The sequence below is a fragment of the Erpetoichthys calabaricus genome, chromosome 16, assembly GCF_900747795.2.
Source record: "Erpetoichthys calabaricus chromosome 16, fErpCal1.3, whole genome shotgun sequence".
In the NCBI taxonomy this organism is placed as follows: Eukaryota; Metazoa; Chordata; class Cladistia; order Polypteriformes; family Polypteridae; genus Erpetoichthys; species Erpetoichthys calabaricus.
In genome coordinates this window covers 82076068-82095340 of record NC_041409.2, presented here as the reverse complement: position 1 = coordinate 82095340, position 19273 = coordinate 82076068, and the positions used below count along the sequence as shown (strand labels likewise).

Here is a 19273-nt window from a genome sequence, read left to right as displayed (position 1 = left end):
AAAATATTTAAAAAAAAACAAACATTAAGAGAGAATTAAAACAGAGACACTAAAAAAAAAAAAAAAAAAAACAGGTCAGGGGACCCAATAAAACAGAGAAATAGCAAAAAGCAAGTGGGAATAAGACAGGTTAAGAATTAAAAGCCAATGTGAAGAAGTGCGTTTTTAGGTGTGATTTGAATGTGGTGACTGAAGTGTCTTGCCTAACCACTAAATATAAAAATGAAAAAAAGAATTGTCTTATTAGGCTTTCAACCAATCGCTATTACTAACTTTCATGTCATTAAAATGTTTTATATACATAATTACTCCTTTTAGAAATTTAGCACACAGCTAAAATACACCAGTTGATTCCTATATTTTCTAACGTTGACTTTATTACCATGCAAGAAAAGTTAATCTTTTCGTGACCCCTGGTGGTCATTTGAAAGGTTGCAGGGAGGATAAAGCTACTACATCACATGATTCGGCGAGGTCAGCTGATATCGATACATTTTGTTGTTTGGAACCACGGATGCATGACATTTTTTATTTTATTCTGACAAGCTTGATAGTGTGCGTTATCGTCTCATATAACGGCTCTTCCATCATTACTGCAGGACGCAATCGGTGATGCGCTGTTGTTAGGCGCTGCAAAAGCTCGAAGAAGGAACAACTGTGAAAGAGGAACTGCTCTGCAGGACGGCCTCGCAGGCTTTGAGCTAGATGTTGTAAAAAATACGTAACGTTTCAAACAAGTCAGTTATCTTTCTGAAGTCGCGCTGTATACACCTTTTTACAGATGGCCTCCATACTGGAAGAATACGAGTATTCTCAGAGCTCCCGACACAGTGCACTGCAGCAAAGCCGTCTCTCCGCGTCCAACATTGGGATTGCACACTCGGGTAAGTGCGAGGCGTCGGGCCTCTTGGTGGGAGCCAACGGCCTGGAGAGTTGATTATTTTTTGTAATCAGGTTCTTTTTCTATACTGAAAGGTAAAGTCAGCAATTTCCAGCGTAGTTTGACTGAACAGGAACTGATGCGAGTGATAGAAAGCACCGCTAGATCGTGTGGTCCCATTGACTTTTAAGTCCGCAAATTCAGTTTTATTGAACATGCAGATATAGGAGAATACAAGATATCCAAGATATAGGAAAATAGTGCCAGGTGGTGCGGGCCAGATTCAGTTTAACTTACTTTATTTCTACTCCAAAAAAGGATTCCTGACTATAGAGTGACGCCCAGTCACCATTGTTGAGATGTGCGTTTTAGTTAGGGTGGTCAGATTTGACAGGCACTTTACAGCCCAATCACAGTCACAATCCTGCGTTTGCTAGGGATGGGTGATACTGCTATTATCCATCCATCCATCCATTTTCCACTATTAGTGAAATCAATACCGATACAAGTGATTTATGTGTCCATATTTCTGATACAGAGTATTTTTTTTTTTTAAATAGCACAGGAATTTGTTTTCAAATGATGGTCGCGTTTTAGAATGGCTAATATAAATGGGTCAGTCTGTATTTAAATTCATATGATACAGCGTCAAGGTCACCATAACAAATTTTATAGAATGAACATGTCATGTAAGTTTGTAACCCACCAACTCCAGACCACGGCTGTGGGAGGGTGATGCTGGAGCCAATCCCAGCTGCCATAGGGCACAAGGTAGGAGCAAACCCAGGACAGGGTGCCCAGTCATTGCAGGGAAAACACCCCAAACAAGCTATGGCCAATTTAGCTTTGCCAGTTCACCTAAACTGCATATCTTTGGGCTGTGGGAGGAAACTGGCCAAAGACAGGGAGAACATGCAAACTCCACATAGGAGCTTCTGGGTCGTAAACCTCTGTCTCCTTAATGAGACGTAGCAGCATTACCACTGCACTACCATGCCGCCCAGGATGGACATACAAATGCATCCATCCATCCATTTTCCAACCCGCTGAATCAGCCAATCCCAGCCAACACAGGGCACAAGGCAGGAACCAATCCCGGGCAGGGTGCCACTGCCAACCCACCGCAGGACAAGCACAAACACACCCACACACTAGGGCCAATTTAGAATCGCCAATCCACCTAACCTGCATAACTAAGATAATATGAACATTGACTTTTAAAAATAGATTTGGTTGCTTGTGTAATACATGTATTACAGGCAGCCACATCATGAAAGTACATTTACAAAAAAATAATCTTCTCACATATTCCCTTTCAGTTTTGTCGAGATTTTGTCATATTAGCTTTTCATTTAGCAAAGTTTCAAATTTGTATTTAGAAGAACATTGACATTTTTATGCTTTGCGGGTGCAAGACAGAAACAATTCCTGGACTGGGTAACAGTCCATCACAGGGTGAACAAACACACACACACCAAGGGCCAACATAACTGTCAAACCACCTAAACTGTACGTCTTTGGGCTGTGGGAGGAGACAGGAGGAACACAATATAATTTTAACAATACAAAATTAAATAGAAAACCTATGTTTTATTACACTAAATGCTGTTACAAATCCAGTTGAAGTACTTTTAAATCCACTAAACTTGCAAAATAATTATTTTTATTAACATGCACTCAGGCACTTAATTTTTTGAAAAGAAAAACTACTTTCAGTCAACGTTTTTACCTTCAAATTAGGCATAGCTATTAAGTATTTTGCATAGTGTTATACCATTTACCATTCTTATTTATGGTTATTGGGCTTATTGAACCCTATAATTAGAAGACGGGGAGAAAAGTGGACAAAAGCCGTGGCAAAATGCTCTGATGGTTATGCTTTACACTGTTATGCGTCCTCCATTATGCTAACAATGGGCTTTACGTTTCATAAATACAGTATTAATGAGTGGTAAACGGCAAAATGTTAAACTCAACTAAATAGTCTTCAGTAAAACCCCATCTACATAACCCTGCTAGCAGCAGTTACCTGGATGACGTCCCCTGCCTCTTTGAAAACTCTCCAGCAACATTTCTTAACTGACACCGATTGTAGCCAAATCGCAGTGCTTCAGATTTGCATCTTTTTTGATGTTTTACAAACGTCTTTCTGTGGTTTTTACATTTAAATCGCATTCTTGTTTTGCCACTGTACTGCTCCTCCTTCTCACACATATTGCATCGGGCAGCTGTATTCTTTTCCAGGTGTGAAAAATGGCAGCATACAACACTATGCTTTCATTCTGTCATTGTCGTACATTGTCCGTGCTTTTAGAACATTAGAACAATCTCGATGAGAACAGGCCATTCAGCCCAACAAAGCTCGCCAGTCCTCTCTACTTAATTCGTCTAAAATAACATCCAAGTCAAGTTTTGAAAGTCCTGCTGTCTGCCACACTACTTGGTCACTTATTCCGTGTGTCTGTCAATCTCTCTGTAAAGAAAAACTTAGTAATGTTAGTGCTAAATTTACCCTTAACAAGTTCCCAATTGTGTCACCATGTTCTTGATGAACACATTTCAAAGTCACAGTCTCAATCCACAATAATGCTTATCGAGCCGGTCTGTATGAATAAAGCCTTTTTTCAGTTGTTTTCCGACCTCACGCGGACCAGCAATCCCCTGGCTGCATGGTTGTTAGCGATGTTGTTGGACTTGCAGTTTAAGTTGTACAGTGTGTGCAGTCTGTGCATTCTTTCTGTGTTATTGTGGCTTAGTCTTTTTCACCTCAGAACTGTCTGATTCTAAACTTGAGGTGTTACAATTTCAATTTAGGCAGCTCATATCAACATTTTTCTGAGAAAAGGGCGGTTGCTAAGCTTTAATTTTTTTATCAATATATCTGCATTTTGTCAGATAATGACAATGTCGGAGTGTTTCACAATGAACTGATGCTAAACAGGACAGAACAGGCACCAGGATCCCATTGTTTGATTGATTTTGTTTTTATTTTGCAATGTGAAAGGTATGCAAATTTGTATGTTTCAGTAGTCAGTAGCAGAAGTGGGAAATTAGCTGGGTATGTTAAAGTCTGTGCACATGTAGAAAAGTTCCAGAATGGCCCCAACACAGTGTTTATGGAGAAATGCCACAGGTTACAACTGATTAAGGAGTTTTTTTGGAGCACAGAAAGGGTAAGTGACTTGCGGAGAGTCCCTCATTGAGTGGCAGATGGAAATTGAAGTGTCGTCTTTGGTAGCTCGTCCAGGCTTCAGCTACCCATGATCTTAAACTGGATTAAGCAGGTTTGGTTCCTGCCTTGTGCCCTGTGTTGGCTGGGATTGGCTCCGGCAGACCCCCGTGACCCTGTGTTCGGATTCAGCGGGTTGGAAAATGGATGGATGGATGAAAATGGCTGTTGTTACATCTGGGTTGCTAGTTGGGTGATAGAGAAGGCAGTAAAGCATTAGCAGAAAATGAGCTTCATCCCATATTGGAGGATACTAATCTACAGTAGCATATGTCTTCAGATTCTTGCAGCTAGGCACTGTTTTTCCAGTTTTACAGCTTTGGCTTTGTGTATTTACTGAATGCATCTTTGTGATTTGTGTATAGTGTGCAATTTAATGCATTTTTTAAATTTAAAACAGTTGTAATCAAACAAACTTAATTGTTGATAACAACTGTGCCTTTAGTCACTATGAACTTTATTGTTTCTGTAAATGCAATCACAGTGAATAATTCAGAAATCAATCAAGGATATAGTTAGTGCTACCTCCCAAGCATTTATGTTTCATATTAGTCTTAACGGTCCTCTTCTACCTGATCAAAGAGCTCAAAATGAAGTAGAAATATTTATTATACACCTTTATCATGCTGCAACAGTGTTTCTCAACCTTTGTGGTGTTGCAACCCCCCTTTTCCCACACAAGTGTTTTTTAATGGGGGGGTTTCCTTCCTTGTTGAATCAAGCGCAATCATCAGGGCGCACCCTAGTGAATCGACCACAAACATAAGAGTGCTCCTCCTTGGTGATTTGAGTGCAGTTGTCGGCGGAGGTTGAGTGCGATTGTTGGAGTGGTGACCCGCCATGATTCACCACAAACCATTACCATTATAAACAATAGCAACCCACTTGAGAAACACTGAGCTAGAAAGATCTCTGCTCCTTTTCCTGGTACTGTCGGTTAAGGAAATCACCGAGTTGTCCAAAATATGTGAGCAAGCGAATTCTTTGGAATTCCTGGTTGCCTGTGAGGAGTTTGCCTGTTCTCCCCATGTCTGCATGGGTTTTTTCCCCTCACATATCTAAACATGTACATTTTACATTAATCAGTAACTTTAAATTAGCTCCATTTCGAGTGCAAGCATGTGTATGTGTGTGTGCGATGGGGGGCATGCAGTGAACTGGCATCCTGTCCTTGCCTGGTTCCTGCCTTGTGCCAATGCTGCCTGGATTAAGCAGGTTTGGCACGGTTATTATATAGTTCATCCAGAAACTATTTGGGTTCTTTGTCTGAATGAGGTTAATGACAAGTCAAAACATCCTAACTTGAAAAAGAATCATGTCCTGTACACTACCTGCGAGAATGTCCTTTTATTATAATTAATCAAAGTCCTTTACGAACTTACCAAGTCATAGTTAAGAGTATTTGGTGAATAATTTGTAATTCATATCCATTTATGAAATACTGCATGGAATTAGATGTGCATTGAGAGGAGTGGTGCAGTGGTGAGAGCTGCTGGATCACTGCTCCAGGGATGTGGGTCTTAGTCCAAGGCCTGGTCACTGCCCGCATGGAGTTTGCATGTTTGGCAGTTTTATATATTGCATTTATTAACATACAGTAGAGAAAAGCTATTACTGTACATCTTGCCTGAAGAAGGGGCCTGAGGTGCCTCGAAAGCTTGCATATTGTAATCTTTATAGTTAGCCAATAAAAGGTGTCATTTTGCTTGGCTTTTCTCTACATTCATAATGGCTAACACGGTACAACGCCCTAGTACTATTAACATACAGTAGTAATTCCTTTGATCATAAGTAGCATGCAAAGTGGTGAAGCTTTCTGCTTCTTTATTACCATTTGAAAATTTGAATCCTGAAAGAATAATGTATATTGTTCAGCAAAAATAACCAAATAAATACTTTGTTTTTTTTTTTTTTTAAATGTATTGTGAATTCTGTCTTTATCTGAAAAGCACACATAGTTATCCCAGGGCATTTTGGTAGTCTTTTTTGTGAAACTAAACCCTTTAGAAGTGTTGACAGTGGAACAGTGGTTAATGCTGCTGCTCCTTATCTCAGGCTTGAGTTGTGTGTGTCTGGTGATCTTTGCAAGTTCCCTCCATTATTATCTGGGTTTTCCTCCCACATCCCCAAAGACATGCAGGTTAATTTAATTGGAGACTGTAAATTGGCCCCATTGTGTGGTAGGGGTGTGTGCATATGTGTGTTATGCAGTGGACTAGCACCCTGTCCAAGATGGTCTCCCTCCCAGTGCTGATGGGATAGGCTTTGGCCCCTGTCACTCTGAATTGGATTTGGAGTTTTTAAATAGTACCACAGACTAAACACACATTTGTTTCTTAGGGTTTGTAAATGCCAGACTGGAAGAAGAGAAACCAATCTTCACAAAACAGAGGATTGACTTCACTCCTCCTGAGAAGATTAACCACTTGACTGTGTGTAACAACCAGCTCTGCATGAGCCTTGGGAAGGACACCCTGCTGAGGTATGATAAGAAGTTTTATGGAAATGCACCTGTTCTGTCAATATGCATTTTTGTCAGATCTTTATGGCCTTTCATTTTTAAAATATTCTGTGTTTGAGAATTAAAAGGGAGCGTATTCTCATCCACCTATTTCTATCTTACTGTCTCCCTCAAGAATTGACCTAGGAAAGCCCGATCAGCCAAATCAGATTGAAATTGGACGCAAAGATGATGCAAAGGTATACAAGTTGTTCTTGGATACAACTGGTAAGACATTTGTATTTTTCATATTACATTGCTCTCTGTGTTTGTGACTATAATAGAAATATGATTATTTGTTGCAATTTATTACTGTAAATAAGCAAGTAGGGCAACAAAGTAAGTGGTACTCCTAAAAGCCCTGTCATTTTCAGTGGCAGACTTCACTTACATAATTTTAATGGCACACTAACATAACTTCAAGCGGAGACATCCCCAGCAACTCAGTTCAACCAATCTGCACCCCACCCTGACAAAATTACTTCAGTCATAGATGTGGGCTCGTGTTTGTAAGAGCTGATCAATGAGCACTCACCCGGAAGTACAATAGATGTAATTAGGCTGGCAAGGAAAGCATGTGTTTTGGGCCTTGCAAGCAGACGAGAGGTTCATTTGTCCGATGTTGTATGTTTTACATACCATGACAGAATGGGGGAAAAAAAGGGCATAGATTATGGCTGAACGTGCCATACCTGGAAAGTGTTTGTACAGTACCAGCTATGTCAGGCAGCAGGTAGGATTGTGCATTATAAAGTACTGAAAAACCCAAATGTTAAAGCTTTACAGTACCGGTATTTTGGAATTTTTGGTACTGGAAGTAAATGTGAGCTTTTCTCTCAAATCCTCCCTCCTTTGCTCGACACTTGCCAGTGTGATGTTAAAAAACAAAACCACAGGCTTCAATGTGATTGAAGACTCATGGGAGACCACTCTCGCGTATTGCTTCGATGTAATCAGGACTTCACGGCTATCAAGAAAGAAACAATCAATAGTGAGGCACACTGGAGGGCTGGAGTAAGACGAGGAGGTTTTAGAGTTATCCGTTATTTGCATTGTAACCGTTTTGGTACTGGTACTGGGATCCAACACTAGTTGCATGTTATTGGGTGCCAGAAAATGGAATTAGGTTGTGATATTTTGCATATGTGAACCTGTGCTGGAAAGACAACACAGAATTGTCTAATTTGTCATCCCCTGCAAAAAGCAGATGTGTAATCTGACATCCTCTGGGAAGAAGATAATCAGCAACTGCAGTTGTCAAGTTTGACATCCCTTCCAAATGGAAGTTGTGTGATCTTTTAAGTAATGATTTAATAAAAATGTTCAATTTTTTATTTTTTTGACTTAATGGAGGGAGCATGGTGGCACAGTGATAGTGCTACTCCTTTTGTAATAAGGAAACCGGAGTCTGTCTGTTGGGCTGTCTGGTTTCTGCCTACATTACAAAGATATGCAGGTTAGGTGACTTTGCAGGATTAAAATGGCCTTAGTGTGGGCACTCTGTGTTGGATTGGCACCCTGTCCAGGTATTGCTCCTACCTTTCATCCGATGATTGTTGGGAAAGGCCCCTGTGATGAGTGAAATAAGAAAATGGATGGAGGAATTAATGGAACATTAACTAATCCTTGACAAGTGAGTCTGTTTTCCTGTTCAAGCCACAATAACAATGTGCTGAGCAAGACCGAGAAGCTACCATATTCTTAGTCACGTTTCATTTTTCCTCCTGATGCTTTCAGGCCAGTCTAGCATGTCTTTGGTCTGCTGCCGGTTGTTTCCCAGTGGGCTTCACATGATAGATACAGCTTAACATTTATTTATATGAACCTCTTACTGTTGTTCCTATACATGACAATTGCCTATTTCAGTCACCTTTAACTTGTGCAATATTTAATATATGGAAATTGCTAGCGATAGTGACATTTATAGGTTTATATAGTCATTATTGTCATATGTATATAGTATAGTAAAATTCTTACTTGCATGTGCTGACAAACATGGAACACATTGCCAGTCTCCAGCAATATGAATAGTGAAAAAAATATTTAGAGATCTCTATACTGATAACATCTCTCTATTATAAAAAAAAATATTGGGTTGAGACGTGATTTTCTCTGAGATACTTTAACGTCCTGTGAGACAAAAGGACAGCTGCTGTACAGGCTTTTAAATGTTCGAAGCACTGCGCGACATGCAGATCACGCACCACGGCACAAGCAGCAACAGCAGCAAGCCAGCTGATCGAGCATACAGGAGGTAAAAAAAATTGTTTCCCATTGTATCACTGTTTAAAAGGGTGTTTCAGAGGAGTGACCGCATCTCCTTAGCGTGCATTCAGCCCCCCTCTTCACAACGCGAGAGGCAGAGACGTGAAGTGGCTGGTGCATAGCGTGCCCCAGAGGGGGAGGGAGGGGGTGGGCGAGTGAAGCGAGCAGGGGGCAAAGCCCCCTAGTACTTGCAACTGTTCTGCTCTAAATTCAATCTTCCAGTATCTTCCAGTATCACAGTTTTCTTTTATGTACACAACCAACTCGTCTCATCTTTCACCTGTATACTGGTTAACCTGGTTGAAGACTTAGATGGCCTCTCCACACTATAAAAAAAATAAAATTAAAAAAAAATTAACATCCTTGGTGTTAATCCTGTTTATGGTGACTTACAGTACTTGTAATGATCTGCTTTAAAATTATTAAGCCTGAATAACTCGTAAGGACAATATTCAGCTGCCATCTAGTGGATAAAATAACATGCTGCAAAAATACATGAATATTTCAATGTGATTTGCCACGCTAAAGTAACTCCTCAATATTCATGAGCTTGGCGCAGCCTTTAACCAAAACACAATGGAGTGTAAATGAAAAGCCTTAAAGGCAGTTTTAGAACAAACTGAAACTGAACTATTAGTTGAATCAAGTGACAATGATGACAATGTGAATTGGTCATCAGACATTGACACGGATAGTAAAATTTACACATATGGCACTGTACTGAACTGACGTGATGTGCCTGGTGACTTTGGTTGCCTGAAGGCTCGTCATGCTATCAGAAGGTGTGTGGCAAATATGCAAAATGATTGTGATCAAGTGGAAAGACAAAAAAATCGTCAGACCCAGAAGACCTGACCACAGTGGAACTGCTGTCAATGTTTATGTCAGGGGAAATGTTTGTGTGGATCAGGCACTGACAGTCTACCTTCTCATGCTCAAGCAACAGGAAAAAAATATAAGAAATGTGCACCTGTCCTGATTGTGAGGTCGGGCTGAGCATTGGTCAGTCAAAGTAAATGTACTAAATCTGCACCAGTAAAAAAGTGAACACTAGACATACCATTTCTGCTGTATTTTATATGTTACATGTTTGTGTCATATAACACTCTTTCTTGTTGAAAATTTTTTTTTCTGAGGGTAAACTTAACGCTGTGGAGGTTAATCATCTTGGGTAATGATGGTAAAGGGATCTTCGTGGCCATGGAACCCCTGCAGATTTTTTTTTTCTCTCCAGCCCTCTGGAAGAGTTTTTTTTTTCTGTTCTCCTGGTCATCAGACCTTACTTTATTCTTTGTCACTTATTTTTATATCTTGTAAAGCACTTTTGAGCTACATAATTTGCATGAAAATGTGCTGTATAAATAAATGTTGTTGTTGTATCAGTTAACATTTCAGAAGAGTAATGGAGTTTAGCCGTTCGTAAAATACATTCCATTGAAATATATGTCAGGAAAGAAATAGTTTAACTATAATTTGTTTATCTTTCACATATTTGTTCCTGCCTTGCGCCCTGTGCTGGCTGGGATTGGCTCCAGCTAGAAAATGACTGACTGATATATCTCTTCTAAAAAGTACCCATGGCAAGATCCAACCCGTGAGTGACATCATCAAGTGCCTACATTACTAGTTCATCTGTTCTGAGAATGGCCTACAACTGAACCGTCTTGGCCAAAAATATTTGTACATATCCTGGATAGCCTTAGATTTAAAATAACCTCTAACGCCTTAACAGCAAAATTTGCAATAATATCAGAAACCTGATCCACCTTCTATAACTCAGTGGGAAAGCAGTATTCTATTCTATCTCAAATTGGACAAAATCAGACTCTCTTTACAAGGATCTGCTCACAGTTTATTCAGAACTTGGCAAAGGCACATTAATGTTATCCTAAAGTTAATATGATGGATCTTTTTATTACTGTTTAACCAAAGGTAAAGAACCATTTAGGATGAGGCTGTATGAATTGTCTAGTTCTTTTCAATGGGTGGGTGCTGAGTGCTGATTTTTCCTGGGGTCTCTTGGGAACATGCTGTTGTTCTTGCTTTATTATTTTCCACTTAATTGGGTTGTAGTTTGTTTTTTAATCTGAAATAAGGTATTGAATGTTCTAACTGCCTTCAATCTTAGGTTCTCATCTGGTGATCAGCCTCAACACAAATGAAAGTCTTTATCTGAATAGAAATACCCAAAAAATACGAAGTTTGTCCCGATGGAAAGGCCACCTCATTGAAAGCATTGGATGGAACAAATTTCTGGGTACAGAGGCCAACACTGGACCAATTCTGGTCGGCACAAATCAGGGTCACATTTATGAGGCTGAAATTTCAACTTCAGAAGGAAGCCTTTTCAGTACAAACCCAGACCAGTATTTTCGACAGGTGCACATACTAGATGAAGATGGCAGCCCAGCACCAGTCTGCAGCTTGGAGATTGAGCGTGGGATTGAATCAAAATATTTTATCATAGCAACCACGAGAAAGCGCTTGTTTCAGTTTGTTGGCAGGGTACCTGAAGGGTCAGAGCAGCAGGGTTTCAGCTCAATTTTCAATCAAAATGCGGACCATTTCCCCAGTTTTCAGGAGTTTCCAGCGAATTTAGGCTATAGTGAAATAGCATTTTACACTTCTAAGCTACGTACTTCTCCAAGATCATTTGCTTGGATGATGGGCAACGGTGTTCTTTATGGAACTGTTGACTATGGCCGTCCTGATTCTCTGTTGAGCGATGTCCAAGTCTGGGAGTATCCCACAGACATTGACTTCAATTTCAACAAGCCTATTTCTATTGTTCTCACACAGTTCCACTTTTTACTGCTGTTGCCTGATCGAGTGAAAGCAGTTTGCATACTAAATGGACAAGTTGTATTTGAGGATGTTTTTCCAGATAAGTTTGGTTCCTTGAAGAAGATGATTAAAGATTTTGCAGTTGGGTTAATTTGGATCTACACAGAAAAAGCTGTCTTTCGTTACCATATTCAAAGAGAATCAAGGGATGTGTGGCAGATGTATATGAGCATGGGGAAGTTTGATTTGGCCAAAGAGTACTGTAAAGACAGGCCAGAGTGCCTTGACATTGTATTGGCCAAAGAAGCAGAGAACTGTTTTCAGAACAAGAAATATATTGAAAGTGCTAAATGTTACGCTCTTACTCAGAATTACTTTGAAGAGATTGCATTGAAATTTATTGAGGCCAAACAAGAGGAAGCACTTAAAGAGTTCCTGTTAAAGAAACTCAAAAACTTAAAGCAAGGAGAGAAGACTCAGATCACACTTCTGGTGACATGGCTTGCAGAGCTTTACTTAAACAGACTGGGCACTTTGGAAGCAGATGAGAACAAACGCTACCAGTTTTTAGACTCTCGAGATGAGTTTCGCAGTTTCCTCCGTGACTCTAAAATTAAAGAATGTCTGTATAACAACAGATCCACCATTTATGATCTTCTGGCAAGTCATGGTAATGTGGAAGACATGGTGTTTTTTTCAGTAATTATGCAGGACTATGAGAGAGTTATCTCTCACTACTGTCAACATGATGAGTATGATGAAGCAATTGATATTTTGTCTAAACATCGAGATGAAACTCTCTTCTACAAGTTCTCTCCAGTACTCATGCAGCATATTCCCAAGAAAGTTGTGGATGCCTGGATTCAGATGGGAAACAGACTTAATGCAAAGAAACTAATTCCTGCTCTTGTAAACTACAGCCAGATTGGAAGCACACAGCAGATCAATGAAACAATACGTTACATGGAATTCTGCGTGTATCAGCTGGCGGTGACGGATGAAGCAATTCATAACTATCTTTTATCTCTGTATGCCAAATACAAGCCGGAGGCTTTGCTATGGTATCTAGAGCAAGCAGGAACACACTCCTCAGACATTCACTACGACCTGAAGTATGCCTTGCGATTGTGTGCTGAACATGGACATCATAAAGCCTGTGTCCATGTGTACAAGATAATGGAGCTCTATGAAGAGGCCGTGGATTTAGCATTGCAGGTACAGTATACATTTTTTTTTTTCCCATCATGTGCCTCTGTGTTTTGGATCACTGTCTTGCTGACAAACAAACGTCTTCCTGATTTTCAGATTTTTGCCAGTTATTTTTCCTTTGTGTTGTGCTCCATTCCTCTTTTTTTTTTCTTTCATGATAAGATTGCTAGTTGCTGAGGAACATCCTTTTAAGTTGATGCTAGTACCACCAAACTTTACAGTGGGAATGGTATGGCCATTCATTTTCAGCACTCATACTACTTCGCTTTCAGATCAGAATGTTCACATTTAGCATGCGACTTCTTGCTATGAATAAATTGTTTTCGCAAGACAGTGACATTTGCAAGCACTGTTTTTTTTTTCCTCCTGTTGTAGCCAAATTTTCTTTCTTGCCATTGTATAGGGGCCCTTTTATTGGAATACCTTTTGAAATTCTTTATCTGAGATCATTCTTAGTTGAAGCCTTTTTCATTCAGATTTACAGCAGGTATTGCATCAGCTTCAATACAAAGTACCCCTAAGTTCCAGACCGTTAGAGGAACACGTATACTTCAGCAATATAGCTATAGTTAAGTTTTTCAGTGGCCTACACTGAGCTTCAAGGGACATACAGTTAATCTGAAATCGTTTTGTATCCTTACAGTGAGTATAGAAAAAATCATTGCCTCTTTTTTGTTGCTTTGCTGCCTGAAACGAAGACGCACAAACACAAATATTTTTTCCATTAGTGTTTACTCAGTGCAACTTATAATAGCCAAGTGAAAGGTATAATATCGGATGATCAGGAAAAAACAATAACTGAGATGGTTAAAAGATCACCCTCCCTGTGTCGGCACTTTGTGGGACCACCTTATGCTTGGATTACAGCCATAAGTCTTTTGGGATACTTCTCTATCAACTTTGCACACCTAGACCGTGCAATATTTGCCCACTCTTTTTTACAGAACTATTCAAGCTCAGTCAAATTGGAAGTTGACCGTTGGTGGACTACAATCCATGGATTTTTAGTAGTGTTCAAGTCTGGGCTCTGACTTCAGGACATTCACCTTTTTCTCCTTCAGTCATTGTGTGGTCAACTTTGCTGTGTGCTTTGGGTCATTATCATGTTGGAATATGAACCTTCTTCCCATTGACAACTTTCTGGCAGAGGACAGCAGGTTTTCCTCAAGTATTGGATTGTATTTTGCCCCATCCATTTTTCCTTCTGTCTTGACCAGTGCCCCAGTCCATGCTGCAGAGAAACACCCCCACAACAGGATGCTACCTCCTCCATGCTTTAGGGTAGGTATGGTGTTCCTAGGATGGTAAGCTGTATTGGCTTTCTGACAGATGTATTGTTTGGCATTGAGGCCAGATAGTTTGATTTTGGTCTCATCTGACCATAACACCTTCACCCATTTGGCCTCAGAATCTTCAAGGTGCATTTTAGTAAAGCTTAATCTCTTGATGTGGCCTTTCTTGAGGAGTGTCTTTTTTCTTACAACCCTCCCATATAAGACACATTTATGGGGGATTCTTTGCCAAAAATTCCTGTAACTGCTTCAAAGATGCCATAGGCCTCTTGGTAGCCTCTCTCTCCAGTTTCCTCCTCGCACTTCCATCCAGTTTGGAGGTATGGACTGATTTGGGAAGGGTCCTAGTAGTACCGTACACTTTACTGTTCTTGATAATGGACTTTACTGTGCTCCTAGGGATTGATAAAGCCTTTTGACATTTTTTTGCATCCATCTCCTGACTTGTGCCTGTCCACAACTTTATCCCAGAGACCTTTTGACAGTGCCTTGCCATCCATAGTTGACTGTTTGCACTTCCAAGCACTGGAATGCTATAAGAATAGCTGCTTTTATTCTCAACTAATTAGAATGATTACAACTGATCACAAGTGGAAGCCAATTCGCTTGGTGTGCAATGAAGAAGGTGATTAGTTACACCTGATTGAGTTTACAAGTATTTTTTAGGAGGGGGGTGACCCTTTAACATCTTAGTGGTTCTGTTTTTTTTTTTTTTATTTTATTTATATATGAACTGTTGCTATTATATCTTTGACAGGGCTGTTATAGGTTGCATCGAGTAAATACAGCTGGAAAAAATATTTTTTGCATGTGTCTTCATTTCAGGCTGAAAATCAACAAAATGTGAATATTTTGAAGGGGGTGATTCTTTTCTATACCCACTGTAGTTCTGTGGCTAGCGTAGTATACTCTTTTTGTCTCTATTTTGAAGCTTTCTGTAGTGCATTTCTACCACACAGAGAAAAGAGGATTGGATTTATTCTTACAAATTCATTTAAAACATGTAGTCTGCTAAAAATCCCACAGAGATTTTTATACATCAACACATTACATGACTTCAGGTAATAAACTTTATTGGAACAATATCAGACTTTCATTTTAAGGAATACTCTACCCAGAATTTTTTAAAATGTTCTTTTACACTATTGTAGTTTGTAGTGGTTCCCAAGAAAAAATTTTAATCTCATATTTTTGTGGAGAAATAAAATACTGAACGTTCAAACTCTGTGTCATCGACAGGGGATCAATGCTGGATAGTGCCAAAAGAAGTAAAAAAGGTCAATTGGAACGAATGAAAAAAAAAATTCTTATGTAGATTCTGTTGCATAATCCACAAATCCATTTGTATGGTGAAAATGTCAAGTTTTTTGCTAAAATATTTTTAATGGTTACTTTCTGAAGCGCTACATTAAATGTCACTAAGGAAGACGTCCTTCCCACAGTGCTGTGCGTTTGAATGAAAGACAGGTTTCTTCACCAGTAAACACACAGTATTGTGGGAAGGATGTCTTTCTTGTTGACATTTAGTTTTCAGGAAGTAACCATTTAATAAATAAAAATTTTATTAAAAATGCACACATTTTGCATGTTTTGACCATATAAATGGATATTGGACATGTGGATTATGTGACAAGAGTTCCATGATAATTTTTTTTTCTTTTTTCTGTGGACAATTTTGACATCGTTTGGCATTGTGCAGTATTGATCCCCTATCGATGCCACCGAGTTGTAATATCAATATTTCATTTCTCCATGAAAAAATGTGATTAAAAATCTTTCTTAGCCACTAGTACAAACTACATGGACATAAGTAACATATAAAACAAATATACTTTCTGAGCTGAGCATTCCTTTAAGTGATTGAACACATTTTAATTTGATGGTTTCAATTTTTAATTTTCTTTAAATAGTCAAAACATTTTTGACATGATGCTCAAAGATTTGTAGGCTACTGATGAAATTCTTTCAAATTCTAAATACGGGATAACATTGTATGAAAATAGTGTTAACATAAATATTTTTAGAAACGTTGGAACAGTTATTAAATACATACTGTTCCGCTTTATGTTGATGGGATTTGCTCAGGCCCCTGCAACCATGAACTGGACTAAGAAGGTTCTGCCTAAAGATATGGCAGGTGAGTGTTTAGTTAAGAAGACGTGTGGACTAAGGGGCTACATGGACTCTTGTTGGTCCTTTTCTGTTTGTGTTTTCAGTTAATTTCAGGGAGATCTCTGTGTACTTATCATTTGGTTAATTAACAGAGATTTGTATATGGGGCTAATTTGTGTTTTCTACTACATAACTAGAAGTTGCTTATTTTAATACATCCTTGTTTATCATGACATGTCGAAATGAGAGAGTGCAAATCTCACTGTAATCTCCACACGTGACAATACTACTACTACTACTACTGTTTGAAGAAAGGGTGGTCTGGTGACGGTGGTTAGACTGTGCCTTACAGCTTCAAAGAATCAAGTTTGACTCTTAGCCTGTCCTGTGTGAAGTTTCAGGTTCTATTCATGTGTACATGGGATTTCTTTGTGTATGCTACTTTTCTCCCATATCTTAAGATGTATTAGACTGATTTGAGAATCTAAATTAGTGTAATTAGTATGGTGGTGTATGAAAGTGTGTTTTTTGTGATAGGCTGACGTTCCAATTAAAGAAAATATCAGACATACATTAAAGCAAAATATATATCTTATTGAAATTCGGTAATATTTCACTTTTTTTAATCTATTCACTCCTACCATATTTTTTTAATTCACACCGATTTTATTTCCAAAATTGATAACTTGGATTTCTGGTGTATTATAGTAGTTGATAGTAATGAAACAAAATGTTAATGTTGCAGAATAAAAAGAAGAGATATTTTACAGGTATCTAAATATTTCTATTGTAATGACTTTGGAATAAATGTATCGCTGTGAGCAACTGTTCTCCATATTTTAGTTGTTTTGTAAATGGGAAAATATAACCAACTTTTTAGGGACTGACCAAAAGCAATTTATTTATTCATTTTTGACCAAAATTAAAAATGCGCTTAAGTATTTACTGAAAACACTGCTTATTGCTGAGAATGAAACTGCCAAACAACCATCAGTGCTTTCAGCAGAAACCAAGGCTAAAACTGAAGATTAGAGCATGTTTTTAATGTACTCCCGACCATTCAGATTTAACTTAAATTAAAAATACAGCATTTGATGAAAAAAATATTTATGGCATCTTTAATCAATACACAAGAATAAAGGATGATATATATATTTTTTTGTTTAAATGTACAATCTGAAAGTAAGTTGCCAGACACAGTATCCACAAACTGTTATATTTTTAGAGCAGCCTTCAAAGCCACTGAAGGCCCTCTGACGCGTGTTTCACACTACAGTAAAGAAGGGCAGGTTTATCCTTGTATCAAAGAAGAAAAAGACACCTCACAGCTTTGTAGACATGTTTCTGATATAAATTCACTGTCTGAATGTTTCATTTCTATACATTAATAGAAGTCCGTCACTCCAGGATGGGATAGATTAATATTTTTTTTATCTCTGCTTTAGTAACTCTAGTAAGTTATTTAAACAACTCTAACTTACAACTCTAGTAAGTTATTTAAACAAATGGCACTCTGGCTAGCCTGTGCTGCATATCCCTTTGTTGTGTAGCCTTTACTATGACATTAGATTGTATTGTGCAAGTGTGTAGCATACTTTACTACCACCAAAGAAGCAATCTATATTCCAGACATCCCTATTCAAATATAATTTTAAAATAGACTTGTTCAAAGGCAAAAGCTGACATTCGATTGTAAAAGTACAGTTGTTTGTTTTTACCTGCACTAATGTTGGCATTGAGTTATATAGACGTGCTATGCAAAGCTGCATTTTTTTTTTAGTGGTCTGTTTTTGCACTTTACCTCCGTGATTAGCTTTTTGCTAATTTTGAATGGCTATCTTGTTATCTTCATTAAAGGGCAGATTTCTTTCTGTCTCCCACCTACAGCCAGACCTATTCATAATGTTATCGCATTTTTTTTTCCTATCCCACTACTCAATTAAAGAGCCTTGTGTGTGGAACACAACACTATGAATCTGACTGACATGATTGCTGGTTTGATACATACTGCTTAAAGCAATGAGGTTTAAATAAAAAAATATATATATTCAGGCCACTTGTATTAAAATAGTGCTGTACCTGTAAAAGAGAAAAAAAGTAAATCAATTGTGCGAACCCTGACTTAATATAATGCCGATCCTGTAAGCCACACAGGAGCCGTTTTTCCAGGGGAGTCCGCAGGTGACGACTGGTTTTGCCGCAGTATAAACTGTACTCTCAGCTGCCCATTGGACACCTCCAAAATGATAAAACCAGTCCGCCTTTGACTTGCCTGCTCTTTTACTTTGCTCAGTATTTTCACCCTGTCACGGTCTTACTAACTGACCCATATTTGACTTGATCCTTGTCAGGATAGTAAGCCATAAAAGCAGCCACAAAAAGGAGCTTAAATCCTTATGAGCCACATGTGCTTCACTACATGATTGTTAATATTTTTCCTTTTTTGTTCCTGACTCATAATGTCTCTGCAAAGCAGGAAGCATTTTGACGATGTTGTGGTGTGGGTCCATTTAGCACTCCGCTGGTTCCCAGCACTGCACGTGTATTGTGACACGTCTTTCTGCTGAGAGGACAGTTGTGAGGAATGGGAAAGAAGATTGGGGTTAAGGCCCTTTGGGGTACACTTTTTGTGAGGGGACAGGACAATTGAGTGACAGGGAAGAGGGATAGTGCCCTCATGTCTAACAGGCTGTGCGGTGTAAGACTTGCACATGAATGAATGAAAACAAGATGGCAGTGCAGATGCTTCTCTTCTATAGGGTGCAGCTGTTTGAGATTTTGATGGTTCTTATATTTAAATAGCATTTGCCCAAGTGCTGCTAGGATGTTTTTTCACGCTGTATTTTGGTACTGCTGTTTATTCTTGCTGTGGCCGCCAGTGTAGCTGTTACCATAATAATAGTAAAGTATAAAAAAAATGGTTATAAATGTATATATAATGCCCAGAATTGCTAAACTAAATTTGAATATATTTGAATATTTGAACCTTATTTTATGGCTAA

The 19273-nt window shown here is 38.7% G+C and overlaps 1 protein-coding gene across 1 annotated transcript in view; it reads left to right on the top strand.

Moving 5' to 3' along the window:
• Positions 1 to 450: 450 nt before the first annotated feature.
• vps18 (VPS18 core subunit of CORVET and HOPS complexes) overlaps positions 451 to 19273 on the top strand; it is a 30471-nt gene continuing 11648 nt past the window's right edge. The window contains exons 1-4 of the mRNA XM_028821953.2: positions 451 to 884; positions 6450 to 6591; positions 6746 to 6837; positions 11003 to 12873. Coding sequence (XP_028677786.1) covers positions 782 to 884; positions 6450 to 6591; positions 6746 to 6837; positions 11003 to 12873 — 2208 coding nt within the window. The 5' untranslated portion in view covers positions 451 to 781. The remainder of the gene's footprint in view (positions 885 to 6449; positions 6592 to 6745; positions 6838 to 11002; positions 12874 to 19273) is intronic.